At 33.8% G+C, this 19,696-nt stretch overlaps 2 protein-coding genes across 2 annotated transcripts; both read right to left on the reverse strand.

The window, feature by feature from the left end:
- Positions 1-2,514: 2,514 nt before the first annotated feature.
- On the reverse strand, positions 2,515-8,318 carry LOC126696739 (3-hydroxyisobutyryl-CoA hydrolase-like protein 5). The gene is made up of 16 exons (XM_050393435.1): positions 8,001-8,318; positions 7,619-7,690; positions 7,306-7,389; positions 7,146-7,214; positions 6,888-6,951; positions 6,689-6,762; positions 6,484-6,567; positions 6,271-6,355; positions 6,001-6,086; positions 5,108-5,229; positions 4,802-4,862; positions 4,597-4,695; positions 3,485-3,586; positions 3,319-3,360; positions 2,972-3,078; positions 2,515-2,859 (listed from the first exon to the last, which is right to left on the reverse strand). Exons 2-16 carry the CDS (start codon positions 7,649-7,651, stop codon positions 2,814-2,816), a joined length of 1,158 nt encoding a protein of 385 aa, XP_050249392.1. The 5' UTR covers positions 7,652-7,690; positions 8,001-8,318; the 3' UTR covers positions 2,515-2,813.
- Positions 8,319-15,236: 6,918 nt separating this feature from the next.
- Positions 15,237-17,628, reverse strand: LOC126696740 (aspartyl protease family protein 2-like). The gene has a single exon (XM_050393436.1). It carries the CDS (start codon positions 17,110-17,112, stop codon positions 15,481-15,483), a length of 1,632 nt encoding a protein of 543 aa, XP_050249393.1. The 5' UTR covers positions 17,113-17,628; the 3' UTR covers positions 15,237-15,480.
- Between the last annotated feature and the right edge of the window lie 2,068 nt (positions 17,629-19,696).

A 19,696-nucleotide genomic window follows, 5' to 3' on the forward strand; every position in this document is an offset into this window, starting at 1 on the left:
CTAGGCTCAGAAGTGGATTGATGTTCAGGGTTTGACATGATGCGACCACTACGTAAACGCATGCAATACTATATTTATGAATGCAATTGAGATTCCCAAAAATTCAAGTAACCAATTCTCAATGTAAAATTAAGGTCAAGCAAGAGTGCATGTAGAGATTAGATCAATGAATCCAAGGAATAAATTGCAGTCAAGTAGTGACAGTGTTCACAATATTGAGAGATAGCCCAAATAAAATTCAAATTCCAATAAGCTCCACAATTAATCAAAGAAATTGGATTGTCTTTTTTTTTTCTTTTTCTTTTTCTTTTGGAATTTTAGAATGGGTATTGAAAGAAAGAACAAATAATCAAATAGCTAACCTAAGCACAAAATGGGTAGGCCAGTGGGGTATGGTAGGATATGCACATAAAAAATATAAAGATAATATTTTTCAATGAGACAAAATTGAACATACCAAAAAAAGAGTAAGAATTGTACCCTAGTCAGTGGCCAACTTATTGCACTTAGATAGTCACAGGCTTGGCTTCTCAAGTAAATGGATCTTAGAGCATCCACATCAGTCCGTGGATAATCTTCCAAAATACAAAAAACAACTCTTTTTACACATTCTGACCCAGAAATACTCCACATCAGTGCTTCTAAAATTGTGTAAAAATGTGTATATCTCTACACGAGCTACAGTAACTGTGTAAATATACACGGTTACTGTAGCTCGTCCATTTATTAATTTATTAATTTCCCGTTCGCTCCCTTTTTTCTCTCTCTTCTCCGTGCTCAACAAACTCAGTAACTTCCCCTCTCCTCATCTTCTTCTTTTTCCTCAAATGCACACAAACACACCCACACACAAACACATCTACACAGAAAAATCAACACAGAGACACACTTGCTTAAAAAAAAAAAAACAAAGACACAAACACACCCACACACAAACAAACCCAAACGGACAAAAAAAAAAGAGATAGATCGGTGCTTATCGAAACAATCGGAGCTCGTGGTCTCGCTTGATCGGAGCTCGTGGGTATAGGTCTTGCCTGATCAGAGCTAGGGAGATCAGTGCTTGTGGATCAGAGCTAGGGAGATCTGAGTTGTGGATCGGTGCATATGACCGGAGCTGTGGATCGGTGCAGCTGTGGATCAGTGCAGCTGTGGATCAGTGCAGCTGTGGATCGATGCTTGTGATCGGAGCTGTGGATCGGTACTTGTGACCGAGATGATGTGGATTGGTGCTTGTGACCGAGAGGGAGAGAGATGGGTATAGAGAGATAGACCGAGAGGGAGAGAGTGGGTATAGAGAGATAGAAGAGAGAGAGCAACAAATCAGAAAAAATGGTAGAGAGGGAGAGAGCGCGCGTATAAAAATGGGTAAAATGGGTTAGTTGAGAGAAATAATAAAATAATTGAAAATTTTGATTATTTAAATAAAAGAGGTGATAGAATAGATGAACTGATGTGGGTGTTTTGTAAAAGTGATGGTGTAAAATAGAAAAAGTAGATTTTTTGTGTAAAATAGACGGAATATTTTAGATGAGTTGATGTGAATGCTCTTACTTGGACAAAGTAGACTTGTGGAGAACAATTTAAGGGCCCAATACATGCAATGGGCTGCCACAGCAACAGTACTTTCTTTCTTTTCCTTCCTTTTGATTTTTTTTTTTTTTTTTTTGGGTGCAAAATAATAAAACACACTATGCAATGTACTTAAGAAATTACAGACTTTAAAAGAAAAAAAGAAAAAAAAAACCACAGAAACTAAAAGAGACAACAAAATCTCTAAACTAGAAGAAAAAAAAAATTGCTCGATGATGGACTTGCGGTGCTAGGAACCGATGACTGTGGCAGCATAAAGACAGGGAAGACAGCGACAACACGAAGCATGGAGGAGCAGCGGCTACTTGTCTCGGGCCTTGGCATCGACGGTGGTTGACGTCCTCAACGGAGGTGGCCAAGGGTGATAATGGGTTTCGACGGTTGGTGGCTGTTGCGTTTTGCGACGGTGAGTGTTGATTTGTGGGTTTCGACTGCTGGTGGTTGCTAGGTCTTGCGTGGGTCACCTTTCCTCCTTTTTTTTTTTTTTTTTTTTTTTTTTTTTTTTGGGTTTGTAGTTTGTGAGTTCTGTGATCAGAGGCGAGCACAGATGGTGGTCACCGACTTGGGAAGGGTCACTGGCTTCTCTGTTGGCTTGGGGATGAAGAACTCATGTGGCCAAAAGGGGGTATATACGAATTGCAGGGGCTGGTTTGGGCTTGTTCAAGGTCTCATGGGGCAAAAACTTGAAAGGTACTGTCATATTTGGTTGGCTTGCTCTTTTGATGGTTTTGCTTTCAAGTGGTTGTCTACGGTTGTGTTGTATGGACCAAAAAGTTTGCTTTGATACCAAAATTGATGTAGAACAACCACACTATTTCAATAGAACAATCAAACAACAATGGGATCAAGACTAAACCCTAGGAGTCAGCATCTAAAGGTTGCTTGGAGTCAGCACCAGGCAAACTGAAGTCGGCACCAATGTAAAAAGAAACATAATAATTTTATAATTCTCAAAACTGTCTTACAATAATTAGAAAAAGTGCTTAAAAAGCTAACAATAAAATGCATAAAGAAACCCTAATTATTAAATGCTTGGGTTTGCTTAATCTCAAACCCAATTACTAACAGACTCCATCCATAAGGCCACAGGTTAGGGCCGTCTTCTTTTTGCTCTTCCTCTCATACATGCGTATAATTGGAGCTTTGTACCTTGTACCCACACCAACGACAGTTCATAAAACAAACAGCTGCAGACCAGAAATTTGTTTTGCTTATGCCATCTACTTTGAAGTTGCAGAGGGTGTAGTCTCATATTTACCATGCCACCTGCAATTTAGTTTGAAAATAAAATTAAGGATTCGTTTTCCCAATACTTTTGATTGATGCAGTAACACATATGATATAAGTTGGGCATTGGAAATAGAGAAGCTACACTAACCTGCTTTCTTCCTTTTCTGGAATCAGGACCTCTAAATCCTCTTTGAATGGCTGAAATACCAGGTCTACTTTCTCGTCTTCAACTTGGTCCAGAGACGGTGGGTCCCACTGCCATAAATTAATATTTTTGATAGATTAATTGGCAGAAGTATAAACATGGCCAAAATTTCCCATGTTTACTACTACCAACATGCAGAGACATGGCCTAAATTTCCCATTTTTGCTGGTCGTAGTAGTAAACAAGGCCGAAAGTTTTCTACATAAATTCACTCTCAATCAAAATCTAGAAAGACTGAAGCATAGAATTGGAAAATTTTGAAGCACAACACACACATAAAGAGAGAGTACCTTTGGAGCATTATCCTTGTCAATGGTGAGAGCTCTTATACCCTTTTTGTCAAAAGAAGGAGACAAGTTTATTTCAAAGTTGTAGAAGACAAACTATGTTCTGAAAGATGGATCTATAACTCTATATTCATACATTTTTGTTTAGTAATATAACAGCAGAGATTACCTCATAGACATCCTCAGAGATTGAGGCTCGTAGTATATTCATTGTTAATCTAAATTCCTTTTTCAGACTTTCAGGCAGTGTTTGCTTCCTTCCGTCACGAATCTGGTAATATTTAACAAGAATTTTAGGCCTCATGCAAGAACTATCACAAGGAGAGAGCAGCTCTACTTCTTAAAGCTGACATTAATTTATAATCCTCTTTGAGTAGTGAAAGGAAAGTGGGAGGTGTTATCTTATGATGTTACTCTCTTGAGAGTCATAGACCAAGTATCAAGCAATTTAAGTTAAAAAAGCCAAAAACTTATTAGAAGATAGAACATGACAAAGAATAAAAAATGCAGAAAAGGGTGTAAGAAGTGGGGGAGAAGTACTCTATTCCTACCATATCCATAACCCATAATCTAAAGCAAATTTGTGATTTCTTTTTTGGTCTTCAACAGAAAGTTCTTCATTCACTTTTTACTGACAGATTCAACTCCATTGAAGCAATTCCTTATACAATTCCATTTGTGTTCAGGGCCACAGGAACAGAGAAGATAATTTTCACTCATAATCATTTTGCACAATGGATTAGAACAAATTTGCAAAGAAGTTGTGGACGAAAAGATAAAGAAATGTAAGCTAGAAACTAAAGTGTCAGGATGATCTTTGATGCTCAAAATACGTAACCTATACTACACTAGGCATTCAAACTTTGGAAATACTCAACCAAAAACAAAAAAAGCTTCAAAACAAGAGGCCTTTCAATATACAACTTAAATAAGTAACTCCCCATTGTTGGTCAGTTAAATGACACAAATATGACAGAACTTTTAAGTCACAGGATGTGAAAGAGTTCATAGATGTTCAATTCCACATCAGAGGAACAATACTTGAAAGAATATAGCCTTTAACCTTGAAGTGAGTTTTGATGTGTAAGTCTCGCATATCTTTTATAAAGTAATGTTATACCCAATCATAGATCAATGCAATCAAATACAATTTTCCTGCATTTCTACGTACACAAAATCCCATCAACAATTATTCGGTCTATTATTCCTTATGAAGCATTCAATGTAGAACAGGAATTTAGCATAATATCTTTTAAGAATCGAATTGCAAAAACCCATTACCGATCTTAGTGTTATTTTCAATCCAGTAGGAGATGATCTTTTTAACCCCTTAAGAACTGCACCTATCCATCCATTTCCCTCTTTGCTTGCCTCAGCTTCCTGAAAAGCAGCTTACATAAAGACTCTGGCTAAACAAAGACATGGATATTTAACATTATGATGAAGTTGTCCAATGGAATGTGCAAAGGAAAAAAGAAATACTTACAAATGATTTTATTATCTCTGCCACACTATCCTTGGAAAAGCACTCATCAATTATTGACTTCCTGAGAAGTCACCAAAGCTGATTGTTAGTGATATTATGCTGCTGATAATATTTTGGGTCCAATTAGCAATAGCAATAGCATGTCACAGGTGCTAATAACCTATGGACCAAATGACATATCTTCCACCCATAAACAAAAGGTGGATGGTGAGGTTACATACATGTTCATTCTCGTTTTTGTATTAACCTATTAAATATACGTCTGTGTATATATGCATCACTAGTTAAGAACTTAAGATCAATTACTTGTTCAGTACACTATCTTCATCAAGTTGAACTTCCACTGAGAATTCTTCAATTGCAGATTTGACTGCATTCTTGTCACCAGAGTTCAAGCTTATCAGACGCTTCTCTAGCTCAGGCAGTTTCTGATATACAGGAGACATAGTAAGAGTAGAGCATCATGATCTCAAGTAAACTGATATTGGACCATTTTTCAGCATATTGAATTAACTCCAGCTTCAATTTGTTATCATAGGAATATGTCTACCATCAATATGTGTAGCATTAGCAGTTCATGGAATGAGAAATTTACTGAAGCTTAATTCAATTGAGAAGCCATCATGATTGTAAAAAGTTCATCACCAACACAGAAAATATAGAAATGAATAAAAATTTCTCTGAAAGTCATGCATACAGAGTTATAGTCACTCTTTCAAATCCTAAAACACACAAAAACATAGACAGTGAAAAGGTGTGCTTTCCATAACATTTGGCACAAACAATATGAACAAAGTCTATGACCCTAGATAAAGTTAATTGATGGGAACAAATTCTTAACCAATTGAAGTAGAAATCTGAGGCAATTGAGTCACATTAATTACAAAAATGATGATAGGAAGTACACAAATTCACACCTATTCAAAAAGAGTGGAAAGTTATTGCTTTATCATTTTACTTTACCATGCCAGATGGCAACATGTGTTTACATATTGTAACATCAGCTTTTAGAAGGTTTTGACAAAGCCACTACATATCTGATGGACACCAGCCAGCGTCCACATTCCATGTTAATTACATACCTACTGATAAAATTAGATAAGCATTAAGCATTACTGAGTAGTAAATATCTAGTTGATGGTTACAAGACAAGTTTTCAAGACAAGGGATCATAGTCAAACAAGAGTTCTCAAACTCACCTCGGAAGGGACAAAATGGGTTGCCAGTCCAGCTGCCACCAATTCCTTACCATTCAGCCTAGCTCCTGTTAAGGCCAAGTATTCCCCTGCAAATTTACCCACATGGTTCTAAATATTTAATTGGGAAACAATTTTCTTTTTTTAAATTCCCTTTTCATATCTTAAAAATATCAACTTTTCTTTTCACATATGAAAATAATGAAAATGTGATGTCACAACAGATCAAATAGCTCCCTCTTGAATAGAAGAAAAATGGAAATACATGTTTACCCAAATGCCCAGGGAGATGAGAATGAATGTATGAGAAGCCACAGTCAGTGTGAAACCCAATACTTGCTTCTGGAGTGGAAAATACCTACTCAAAGCATTCAAGAAATGCAGCACAATGTAATAGTGTTAAAATACAGAATTGAAATCAAGCCCAAAAACTTTAAAAAAAAAAAAAAAAAAGAACATGTTATGTAAATAGGATTAAGTGCCCACAGTTTTTTCAGTGACAACTGAGAACTTCATTGGGGCCATCAAAGATGCACCTCCACCCATTGAAATGCCATGCACAAGAGCAACCTGTTGATAGCTTTAAAACTTGAGTAGCACTTTTTGACAAGAAGACTAGGCAAAACTAGAGGGAAAATTTTATTTTCTTTACATTTGGGGCATAGTAAGGATTACAAATTCAAAACAGTACCTGGGTTTTCTTATAGGTATGAATGTGATAACAAAGCCAATACATTCTATAGACCACTTCAAGGCAGGAGTCCTCTGCCAAAATGAAATTCATAAATCATAAGTAACTTGGGCACATGTGTGTGTGTGATTTGTGGCATAAAGAACCCATATTAAGGAAATCAGGAAGCAATAACATTATTGTAGGCTAGCAGACTTACTTGACTTTCTTCCATCATAGAACATTTTCAAATCTCCACCAGCAGAAAAAGCTCGGCCAGCACCCTGGATAAGATATAAGATCCAAAATAATAACCTCAATGAATGAAAATCAAAGTGCATAGAGATAGACTCTAAAATTAAGTTATCAATACAGCCACATTGGCATGAATTGTATTTAATCACATAGCAGATTATGATTAAAACAAACCAATGTTATCAACAATAATTCAGATTTTGCCAGAGGAGACAGAACTAACCTTGATTATTATAAGCTCTGCTTTGTTGTCCTTCTCCCATCTTTCCAAGTAATCTGCTAGCAGAGAAACCTGATTGCAGTAAAAGAAACAACTACTTAAACACAAAAATGATTCCAAGAACTCGAACCAAGTCAATGTGGGTTGAGTGTGTTCAACATACCACTTTAGATGAGATGACATTTAATTGACGAGGCCGGTTTAAGGTGATCAACCTTACATGGTCTAGTTCTTCTCCAAGAACAACCTACAGATTAATTACAATAAACCCCAGTTAGTGTTTAATAAGGCATACTTTTGTTTTACCCCCGGTTGCAAGAAAATCAAAGTATAGATGATAAAATACAAACAAATAGAACAATACACAATAGACTATAGTACAATACATAAGTATATAAACATGGGGACAATCGTCACCCCTCTCCCCCCACCAAAAAAAAAATCATATCTAAAATCATAATTTGCTTGGAAAGTACCTCCTCATTTGGAATTACAACTTCTTGTGCCATTTGATTGATTGATTGAATTTTGGATTCGACGCCAATAAACTGCATAAATATACAACTTAAGATCATGAGAATGCCAACTGGGTATACAAAAATTGATTGAAAACAGAAATGAATTTACTTTGAACAAAGAATTAGCTTCAAATAGCCAATTGCAAAAGTGGGACAAGAAAACAGTTTATTCCATTCATCAAATATATATAAAAAAAAATTACAGGCATAATGATTAAAAATTTAAACTTTAAACTCGAAAAAATAAAACCCAACATCCAACAATTGCCAAGGATTTAAACACATGAAGCTAAACATCAAAGTGGAAACACAGACAGAAGAAAAACAAAGTCAAACTCACAAGAGCAGGAGAGTCTTAGTTTTAATAGAAGAGAACCCAAAAACAGAATGCCCAGAAGAAGTGGATTTATAAGAAGAGAAAGAAGAACAGTAGTGGAGTAACGTCTGGTTGGTAGCTACTTCATGTGCTTTTGAAGTCTCTCCCCATTCTTAATCATGGGGCTTTCATTTACCTACCACCATTCATCTTCATATTTTGTGTGTGGGAGTAGTTTTGGGTGTGATTGTCACCAAACTCTCCAACCTTGTTAAAAATGATTAATATTGTTTTTCATTTTGAGCCTGAGATTTGAGATTGTTAAATATTGTTTAATTTGATTTAATACCTTTCTTCTTTTGATTTTAAATCTTTGTTTGGTACTCTTTTTCTTTTTCTTTTTTTCCTCCCCTCATTTTTTTTATTGCTTTTCAACAAATTCTTTAATGATTTGATAATAAATTTATAATTGCGAGCTCTCGTTTTAGTTACCTTATTGTTTTTTTTTTAATTGCTTTTCATGGTTGATTCTGTAAAGAAAATGAAACCTTTTAATCATTTGATAATAAATTAATAATTGTGAGCTCTGGTTTTGGTTAGAGATAGAGAAAGATTAGTGTACAGTACACGGTGTTTGGGGCAGTTGTGTTAGTTATATTATGAATTTTATTATATTGATTTTACAAAATAATATGACATTAATCACAATTATATAATTCAAACATTCATTTATTAAGTGTTTCGATCTTACAAACTAATGTGATTACTAGAATATAAATGTTGGAAAATAAAAAATGGAATGATAATTACTTTTATTTTGATTAAAAATCTCATCATATTTTTAAATATAAAAAATTATTGTGTTTTGATTTTTGATTTTTGATTTAATAATCCTGTAGATTAGGGGTGTCAATTCGTGTTCGCGGGTCGGGTTCGTGTCGTGTCGAGCCATAAGTACTCTGCTATATAGGTTGACCCGAACCCGACCTGTTTAGTAAACGTGTCAAGAATTCTCAACCCTAACCCGACCCGTTTATTAAACAGGTTGACCCAACCCGACACGTTTAACCTGTTTAATTAATAAGTCATATAAAAGTTAATACAAATAACCTATTTAATAACCTGTTTGATTAATAGGTCATATATGACCTAAATAATCTATTATTAATTTTTATATATCTAAAATTAAAATACAATTACAGCTATAAATATAGTAATAAACATATAATTACAACAACAAAATTAAGCAATAATAACAAAATTTAATGCTTTTATTATTTAAACGGGTCAAACAGGTCAGACGGGTTCACATGTGTGAACCCGGACACGACCCATTTATTAAACGGATCAGTCGTGTCGACCCGAATATGACCCGAACCCATTTAGCATCGACCCATGACCTGTTTATAAACGGGTTAGTCGTGTCGGGTTCGCGGGTCGTGTCAGATTTTGCCACCCCTACTGTAGATGTTGTTTCATAGAACTTAGCCTTTTTTTTTTTTTTTTTTTCACTGAATAATAGAATCGTTTTTGAGTTAGACAAAAAGATTTCAAGAAGAGGGCATAGGGTGAGGCCGTGAGGGATTTCAATAGATGCTGGGCCGGGGGTACTCAGCGTTTCAAGTAAGTTTTCGAGGTAGGGCCCCTAATGGGCTCAGGGCCAGGATTGGGCCATTGAATTCTAATTTTACCTAGCCCAATCATGATTGCTCTTTGAGATAAAAAGAAAAAGATTTGGTTTGAGTCCAATGCTCAAACACATGTCTACAGTTGATCATGTATTTGCATCGTGTTCCATTTAATGCATTAAAGTACACGATGGAAGCTTTATCCAAAAAGCAATACCACTTTTTTTCTTTTTTCTTTTTTTTTCAGTAAGAGTTGAACTTGTTTATCTATTACTCGTGAGTTATAACCATTGTTTTTAAAATTGAATCAAAGAGAGAAGAACGAAGTCTGATCAAATTGAAATAATAACGACATAAATATTTTAATTAATAATTATTTATTAAGTGAAATTAATATATCCACTTTTATAAGTTATAACCTTTTTTTCCCTTCCCTTTTTCTATAAATTAATTAAGAACAAAAGAGTTTAATTGAACGCTTTTCCGAAAGTTGGTCGGGTTAAATGGATCTTTCACACAGGGACTAATTATAAAATAAATAAATAATTATATTTTATCACCTTAAATTATATCACAAATTATATTTTAGATTTTAAATTTTCAAAATGCATGGTTAGCACCATAAACTATAACTTGTGTTATACTTTGCACCCTGTTGTCAATTATGTCATTATTTTGGACAAAAAACCAAAGTTTAGGATGCAAAGTGTAATTGAGAGTATAGTTTAAGGTGGTAAAATGTAATTTCTCTTTTATTTTTAAGGAATAGAAAAAATGGGAAATTAGATATTTTTAATAGCCCAATTTTTTCTATTCCTTAAAAATATCTAAGTTAATTGGGAAAATATCTAATTTCCCATTTTTTCTATTCCTTAAAAATAAAAGAGAAATTACATTTTACCACCTTAAACTATACTCTCAATTACACTTTGCATCCTAAACTTTGGTTTTTTGTCCAAAATAATGGCATAATTGAGGTGTAAAGTGAAACAAATGTTAATAACCAAAGTTTACACCTCAATGTACAATTTCAGTTTTTAAACAATATTACACACATTTCCATACACTTTTCACCTACACGTATTTCAAAAAACTATAAACAACATTATTCAAATTTCTCTACCAAACGGGTCCTAAATATCATTAATATCTTGTATAGAGACCTTGTGGAAGGAGTGCGGAAAGCCAGTGGAGCATAAGCGCAACGTAACAATTGTAGGCATGGCGAAACTGCTCCCACGGATGTGTATGCACACAACACACTACTGAACTATGTAAATTCTCTCTCTCTCTCTCTCACTTATTGCATAGATTGACAATCCTCAGCATTACTTTTACGACTACACTCTTTATCTTTTTATATATTTTTTTTCTCAAGAAATACATAAGAGGGAACCAAATTAAATGAGCATTCCCTTACAAGTTACAACTATTACATTCCTTTTGGCCAAACTCCCAAACAGAATAATAGATGAAAATATACTTCAAAGATCATTTTCATTTTATTTATTTTTATTATAACTTTAAGAACACTCTTATCAATGCTTGTATAGTACAAAAATAACCACATTTTAGCGGACAAAATGGCCTTATGCCTTTTTCACCAAAATTATATAACCTTATGCCCCCCTTCCCAAACTAATTAAGGAAATTCCCTTATTTTGTAACTCGATTTTCTCTAAATCCAGTTAAAAAAAAAAAAAATTCTAGAGCCCTATAGTGACATTTTTAAGGACATATAGTGACATTTTAAAGACCTATAATGACATTTTGTAACTTGATTTCCTGGAGCTCGAGTTACAAAACGCCACTATAGGTCCTTAAAAACATCACTATAGGTCCTTAAAAAAATCACTATAAGGCTTAACTCGATTTTGAGAAAGCCGAGTTTCAAAAGAGGGGCATTTCCCTAATTAGTTTGGGAAGGGAGGCATAAGGCTATATAATTTGGATGAAAAGTGCATTAGGCAATTTTGTCCATACTTAGCCAATCAAGTTCAAAATTCATTCACATTAAGCCATGTAAAGTTGTGTAAAAATATATTATTACTACAGTTATTGTATGCTAGCATTATTCATTTGCATTTATTTATTTTATTCTTTCTTTATGTATCCAAAGATGAAGAAAGAGAGTGAATGATGGTTATTGTATGCAAAAAAATTAAAACAATTAAAAAAATTAAGAAAAATTGATATATTAATGAAATATAGCAAAAAATATATAATTTGATGTGAAGTATTTTGAAAAGTGAGTATGTAAAATAGAAAAAAAATTATGATATTAAAATAAACATGAATTTTTAAACAAACTAATGTTCATCCATCCCATTTTCTTCACCAACCCCATCTATACATTACCAAGAAAAATGATAAGTTCAATGGTCACTGAGTCCATCTTAACAATACATGTAACCATATAATGTCAAGATAAAACATCATTGATGCATGATGCATCCTTTCAAAATGAACTGTTGCTACGCTATTAAACCTATCCAACTTTGAATTTCCTTATTGAATTGTTGATTTTTAGGTCCCCCCACCCACCCTCCATTTTTATGAATTTGTAATTTTATATGATAACCAGACTAGTATTTATAGGCTGATGCACATTCAAATCGATTCAATTTAAAACAATGGTCATGACTCAATAAACCCTACATAAGTACATTTAAGACATAATGTGAATTATATCATCTTATCGTGCTAGCCAATTATGAAAATTTTATAAAAATTAGTAAATAGATTGCTATACAACTATTTGAAGTTGATTCTAAATAACAATTAAAACTAAACTAAACTTTTTCGCTTCTTCCTCTTCTTACGTCCACTAGCTGAGGCAATGGAGAGTTTTAAGTTGCCCTTTTATTTCTTTGTTAGAATGAAATAAAAATACATTTTTCACCCTATATATTTAGGATAATTTTTCATTCTAGTCCAAGGAGGTATAAAAAAATATAATTTCATTTTTAATATTTAACATTATTTAAGTAACGTGTACTTTTAGTCATATAATCTATTTAATGAGTAAGTGATTTGTTTAAATAATACATGTGAATGATTTTATGAGCCACCATATAAGGAATCATAGAATATTCATCCAAATCAGTTTGAAATAAAACTTTATCATATTCAAATTTCAATACCGTCATTCCCTTTGGATTCTATGACTAACATGATTGTTAAAACTTAAAACAATCTAAGCTTGCAATCTCTATCATATATGACTACTAATCCAAATTAAAATATGCCACATACCATTTCATATATAAGAATTCTAAGTCAAGAAATATCAAAATATTCAATTTTTTTGATGTTGGAGACTTGGGAGTATAGTAAAACCATAGGGAGATGGTGAGGTCACGGCTTTAAATTCTGATTACGTTAGTTTCAATAAGAGGTTGCTTGACTATGCTTGCACTGGAGAGACCTCAATTTAAGTTTAGTCCAATTTAACTTAAGCCCAAAGCCAAACTCAAGGCCGAAAATTCCAATTCAAACTTGGAGAAACTTTGGGTTGGACTTGGACTCACAATGTGGGTCAATCTAGCTTGCCCAATTATAAGCCCTACAGGCTCCAGATGGTTTTTTTTTTTTTTTCCTGAAAATGAATGGGAAAGCTTTTGAAAGTCAAGTTGCATGTTAAAGATAATGGGGTAGTATTAATTGCCAGGTTAGTCATGATGAGAGTGATGGTTTTTAATATTTGTTTAATACTAGTTTGGTTGACCACGTGACAAAAATGATGATACCTATCCCAGATTGGTGGCAGCTTGCCAAGGAAGCCCACCTTGTCGACAAACAGGTCAAACTTTGAAATTTCAAGTTTTGTGGTCTCTGCTCTCTCTCTTCAATCCTAATTGGCTAATTGCACTTAAGGACCGCTACTTCTTGTTTTGGAAGCATGTGATATTCACGTACCTTTTGAAAATATTAAGGACATTCATAAACTTCACGCATGAAATCTGTATATTGATGAATAACAACATGAGTTATCAGATCAAATCCAAAAAGAAATTGGAAAGTTTTATAATTCTGAAATGTTAAAATCTAAAGTCTTCAGAAGTCCTTCCATTCATGTTCTGCTTAAGAAGTTTGCACTAAGGTAGATGAAATGACACCTTCAAATGAACCTCTAAATGAGACCTTGTTAAAGATATATATTCCTATAGGGTTTATGTTGATAAAGACTGTTGGAGATAGACATGGGTTGTCAGATTGATGAAAGTTTTTCTACTAGCCAAGATAGTAGGCTCTGGGTTTATGTGGTTTATTATTTGTAATAGTCCAAGAGGCTGAATTATATTTTAAGGTCTAGCTAGACCTAATTCTAGCTCATGTAATCTTTATATATACCTTATTATGATTCATTGTAATATGGATAGTTCTAATATCAAAGATGTAGCCATCAAAGACTTTAAACTATAGATGTAAGCCGGCAGACCAAACTACGTAACACCCTTGTTTTCTCTCTTTTTTTCTGCATTCTCCTTACAGTATTTTCTATTTCATTTTAATTTCAACAGACCTCATCCATCAAAAGAAACTATAAACCATCCATTAAGCTAGGCACACTTTGTGATAAACAGTTATACACAAAATAGCTCAATATACGTATTTATGAATTCATCAATTGTTGTGGTGGGACTTTCCCTCTAAGTTTTCTTGATGGCTTCAGTTAGACACGAACGATTCAAGCAAGATGCCTTCAAATGACAGTCCCTTTATGCATGTAATATCAACTCATTTAGCAAGCCACACTTCAAACATCCTTTAACAAGTGTGAATTGATGCACATATGTTTTGTAGTCACCAAACTTGCAAGAGAATGCTTGGACTAACTCTCCTCGCCAAACAAAAAGCATGGTTGTGAACCAGAACTTCAACAGTAAAGCTTGATTCACTAGTTATCTATATAGGAAAACTCTTGTTGTAACCTTGAAAAACTCTAGGAGATAATCTCTGCATGCACAGTGATGCAACCCTACCACAAACTGAGTATTAAAAGAGAGGGATATCAGTCATCTAAAGATTTTGCCTCATTTGGAGATCCACACCAGGCCTGTCAAATCCACACACAAAAGTGTTTATCTACATCAAAGTTGACATGAAGAGCAGTCTATAATACCATTAGGGAGCTCATCCCTTCTTTAAGCTTCGACTGACTGACAGCTTACTGGTAAAGCTAGAATTACTAATTTAAGAAGATATGATGATTAAAGGAACAGAATTGCAGGAAAAGAAGATTTAAAGGAATAGCAATTGGATCAACTAATGCTCCAAAACTGTGTCAATTTACGACAACTAATCGAAAATAGGAAATGACAGAAAAAGATCCAAGAATATGAAATATAAGGTAAACACCCCTAGTAGTTGACCCACAAGCAAGTAGAATGCAGAAATTCATGTAGAAAATCCCAAATAGTTGAGATAAGGTTTCTGTAGTTGTGAATCTACTAAACAATGATATAATAGGCCTTGCACCAATTATTTTAGCTAATTTCTTGTATACAAGTGTTTAATACCAATCAAGAATAAGGGATAAGCCTCAATTAATACTAAAGTAAATACATCATATCAGTCTAGCATCAGTGATCCCTCAATTAAACAACAATTTCAAATCAAAAGACATAACTAACTTCAAAAGGGAGCAGATAATATATGTATAAAAGCAATGGTACATTTTTGTTAAAGCAAATTATGACCTTGTTTCTATAATCACCTGGTCTCAAAAGATTGAAAAAAACAATGAATCTACTTTTTGTGTTATCTTTCATAGGGGAAAAAAAAAAAAAAAAAAAAAAAAAAAAAAACTCTCCCTTCCTAATCACCGTTGTATACAATTTTCCTTCCATTATCTCCAATCTTCTATAAAAACGTCAAACATCAGCACACTTCATTGGAGCATATCCCAGCCTAGACTTCTTTATGTCATACCAGATGTGAAAATTCTGCTGCTGGTAGTTTCCAATTATTGAAAGACTGGAGCGACTAGTTCCCATAATTGCCAAACAAACAATACCCTCTGGTTCAAGCGGGATGAAGTAATTCTCAACTGGGAAATTCCACACAGCTCCATCTGCAAAATGAATTTCAAATTCAGGCAGCTCTATCTTCTCAACTCCAGACACGTTGTAACAAGGACTCAGAATGGGAAAGTCTTCTAATAACGGGTACCCTCTAACCTTCTTCACAAATGCCTCCTTGATAATCTCATAAGCAGGTTCTGCAAAATAACTTAGGGTGGTACCAGAATCGATTATTGTACCACCAGCTCCTTCTGGTGACAAATTCCAAGTCTCCTCTGGTATGTTAAGCACCTCTCCTCCAACCACAATTGCTTTAATCTGAAGATAGTAGAATGTATCAACCAGATTCTCTTTACCAACAACAAATGAAGTAAAATTCAGATTGGGATGACTCAAAAGGTCCTTGTCTTCTCCAAAAATCAACTTGCTGCTAACATTTGTGTCACTATTTCTATCCACAAGACAATACGAAAATGAGTGACCATAGAGAGACTGCAGCTGGGAGGAAAAGGAGAGAGCCCCCTTTCCCAGTCCTAACAATCCTGCGGCCCCATGGAATAGGCCTCTATTCCAATGACCACACCCAAACATCACATTCTCCACCCGCCTAAATTCTGACTTCCCGGAAGGTGTAGTAAGATTAACCGTGAACGTTTCAATTGCAAAATCTCCGGTGGTATTTGAATTGTCTCCATACCAATAGTAGTAAGGACATGTTTGATTCTCAGCTTTGCAAGGCCGAGGAGGATCAGGGGATGAGACCAATTGACACCGATGATCATGGCAGCTTATATTTCTAAAAGAACTGGAATCTTTAGGATCATAATGGGGTCCATTTTGTTCAAAACAATCATAACAAGGAACACATTGAATCCAATTAAGGTCACTACCAGTATCAAGTATCAAAGAGAAATGTTTAGGAGGAGTACCCACAAACACATCCATGAAGTACTCTCCAGAGCCAAGAGTCACCCCAGATCCCAAAGTCGCCATGAGCTGCCCCGAAAGGTCGCCTGCAGAAGATTCCGGCGCTGCAGCCGGAGGAACAACTGACTTAATCTGCTTCTTTGATTGCTCCTTCTCTTTATTTAGCCTTGAAATGGTATTTTGGTTCTTCTTCTCCACAATCCTTGTATGAAGAGTCTGAATTCTAGTCAAGTCCTTGTTTGTGAACTCAGCCACAGATTTTTTAGGCTCCTTTTCTTTGCTCAGTGGATTGTGCTTTAAGTGGAGCTTCAAAGTCTGTTTATGAGGTGCATCTCTACGTTCATCTCCTTCTTCATTTAGTACTGCTTGCCTAGTTGGTTCTGAACCTCTACAACCGGTACTCGAAGAAGACGAAACGGCATTGAAGCTAAGGTGATCAGGCAATTCGATACCAGCGAAGGTAGAGCCATTACAATTGTGGATTCCGGCAACAGCTTCGAAAACTCCGAGGAAGAAAACAAAGAAAGCTAGACTGCGAGCAACCTTACCAACCATGGTGACAAGTTCTCCTTGTTTGGTTGCAGAGAAAATCCTACAACAAAGTCGACCCCAGAAAATGAGCCCGGAAAACCCAGAAAGAGCAAGCCTTTGTTGAAAAAGTCAATGCTTTGAATGAAAAAAAGCAAGTTCTGAACTTTCTTTCAATTCCAAACAGAAAAGGGTGTGTGAAGAGAAAAACCAAGAAAGTGAAAATTCAGATGAAACAGAATTTTCAGTGAAACAAGGAAAGAAGAACAGGAATATATATGAAAAAAACCAAGCAGGACTTGCTTTCAATCCCAGAAACAACAAACCCAGAAACCCAGAAAGCAATCTCTATTGAAGCTTAGAGAACTAGAATAGGCTCTGTAAAAATGACAAGGAATTAAATATTAGGTTCAGTTTTATAACAAAAAAGTCTCTTTGGAACTAGGAAAGAAAGAACAGAAAGGAAGAGAAGTCTGATGAGTTTTGGGTCTGTGTGTGTGTTTTTTGTTGTTGCTATTGAACCGATGTTAAAGACTTTGAAACCATGAAGTAGACAAACGCGGTTTGAAAGATATTTATATATTATAGATTGTTTAATTAAAACTTTCAAAGAGGAAAAAATAAAGAGTAAAAAAGAAACATTTATTTATTTATTTGAAGTATTTAAAAATGTGATTTTACCGGGTCTCCCTTGAGTGATTCTTCCTCTCTATTTCCTCCTCCATTAATTTCATATATCACTGAATGTATTTGCATTTTTTTTTTTTTTTCATTTTTTACAAGCTGTAGAAGAAGCCTCTGCTACTTCACACAAGTCAAAGAAAACGAAAGCTCTATTCTCACGCACACACTCTCTCTCTTTCTCTCTATGAGCTTAGTTTTACGTGGTCTGAGTTTTGACCTTGTCTTTTCCTAATTTTAATTCAATTAAATAGAACACGAAAATCAACCTCTCTGACCAAAATATTAAGAAAATGAATATAGTAAAATATGGATTACTAGTGAATGAGACAAGCATAGTAATAGTAAGAAATGAGAAATTATAGAGTTCTCTTATGGATCATGTCACTTGTCCATTATTCCACTAAAAAATTTTTACTTGTTTAAAATTACTGAGTCAGTAATTAATTTCTATTTTAAAAAATTTTCTAACTAATAATTTTAAACAAGTGGAAGTTTTTTAGTAGAATGGTGGACCACATCACTTGTCCACCATGTATAATTTCTCAGTAAGAAAGGGATTGTCTCATTCAAATTATTCAATGGCCTAGCTAATACCGAGACAAGCATAGTAATGATCAACTAGCCTCATCACACGCGATTCGCGCGTGCGATGAGGCTTTTTTTTTTAGTGGTCTTATTTTGTAGAAAAAAACACTGTGTAGGGTTGCATTTTTATATATATAATTTTTATTTTGAAAATCTAATTTATAAGTAAATAAATTAATTTGAAAATTAATAAGAAAGTGGTCCTATTTTTTAGGCAATGTGGGAGTTAGAGTTGCATTTTTACCAGATTGTCCTTTAATTTTATCTCTACTTAAATATAGGGGTGTGGGGTATTTTTGAACTAAAAAAATAAGAAATCCAAACGAAGGAAGCCCCTTAAATAATAGTATAGATTAATAATGATCACATTCTCAAAAAAAAATTAATACTAGTAATAATCAAAGTTATCTTTTTTTTTTTTTTTTTTATAATGTTTATTACAAAATTACAACAATAATCTTATAAATTATTGTGATTGTAAGTTTTGGTGTCCTAGTGTAACATTCATTTGGTTTGTAAGCGCTTTATTTGTGAGATATTTGACAAAAACTTTCAATGTTTTTGTCAATCAAGTCAATTTAAAATGAATAGTACCTCTAACATTTTTCAAATTTTAATTTACAAAATGAAATTGAAAAAAAAATGTTTAGATTCAAAATTAAGAGTTCTTATCTTCACAAGTATACATTGGTTTAGATTAGTATATTATGATAAATATTGAAGTCTTATATAATGTATATGGAGAAAGAATTTTTAAAATTTTTTGTGTTTTTGTTCTTCTATATTGATATAAACATATATATATATAATTCATAATTAATCTTACGAGTCACATCTTATAACAAGTTAAATATATATAGATTACTAATGAATGAGACAAGCATGGTAATAGTAAGAAAGGCATTGTCTCATCTCTCATTCAATGGCCTGGGTAATGCTGATCAATTAATAATAGTATGAATAATAAGACAAGCATAGTAATGATCAATCAATAATGATCAAACTTATCTTCTTCTTTTTTTTGGTTTATTACAAAATAATAATAATAATTTTATAAATTATTGTGATTGCAAGTTTTGGTGTTGTGTGACACTCATTTGGTTTGTATGCGCTTTATTTGTGAGGTTTACAATTGATGAAATCATGTTTTATATCTGACATAAACACTTTCAATCAAGTCAATTTAAAATGAAAAGTACCTCTAAAATTTTTCAAATTTTAATTTACAAAATGGAATTGAAAAAAAATGTTTAGATTCAAAATTAAGGGCTCATATCTTCACAAATACAAATTGGTACGTATATGGAAACAGAATTTTTAAAATTTTGTCTTTTTGTTCTTC

This window comes from Quercus robur, chromosome 8, assembly GCF_932294415.1.
Source record: "Quercus robur chromosome 8, dhQueRobu3.1, whole genome shotgun sequence".
NCBI lineage: Eukaryota > Viridiplantae > Streptophyta > Magnoliopsida > Fagales > Fagaceae > Quercus > Quercus robur.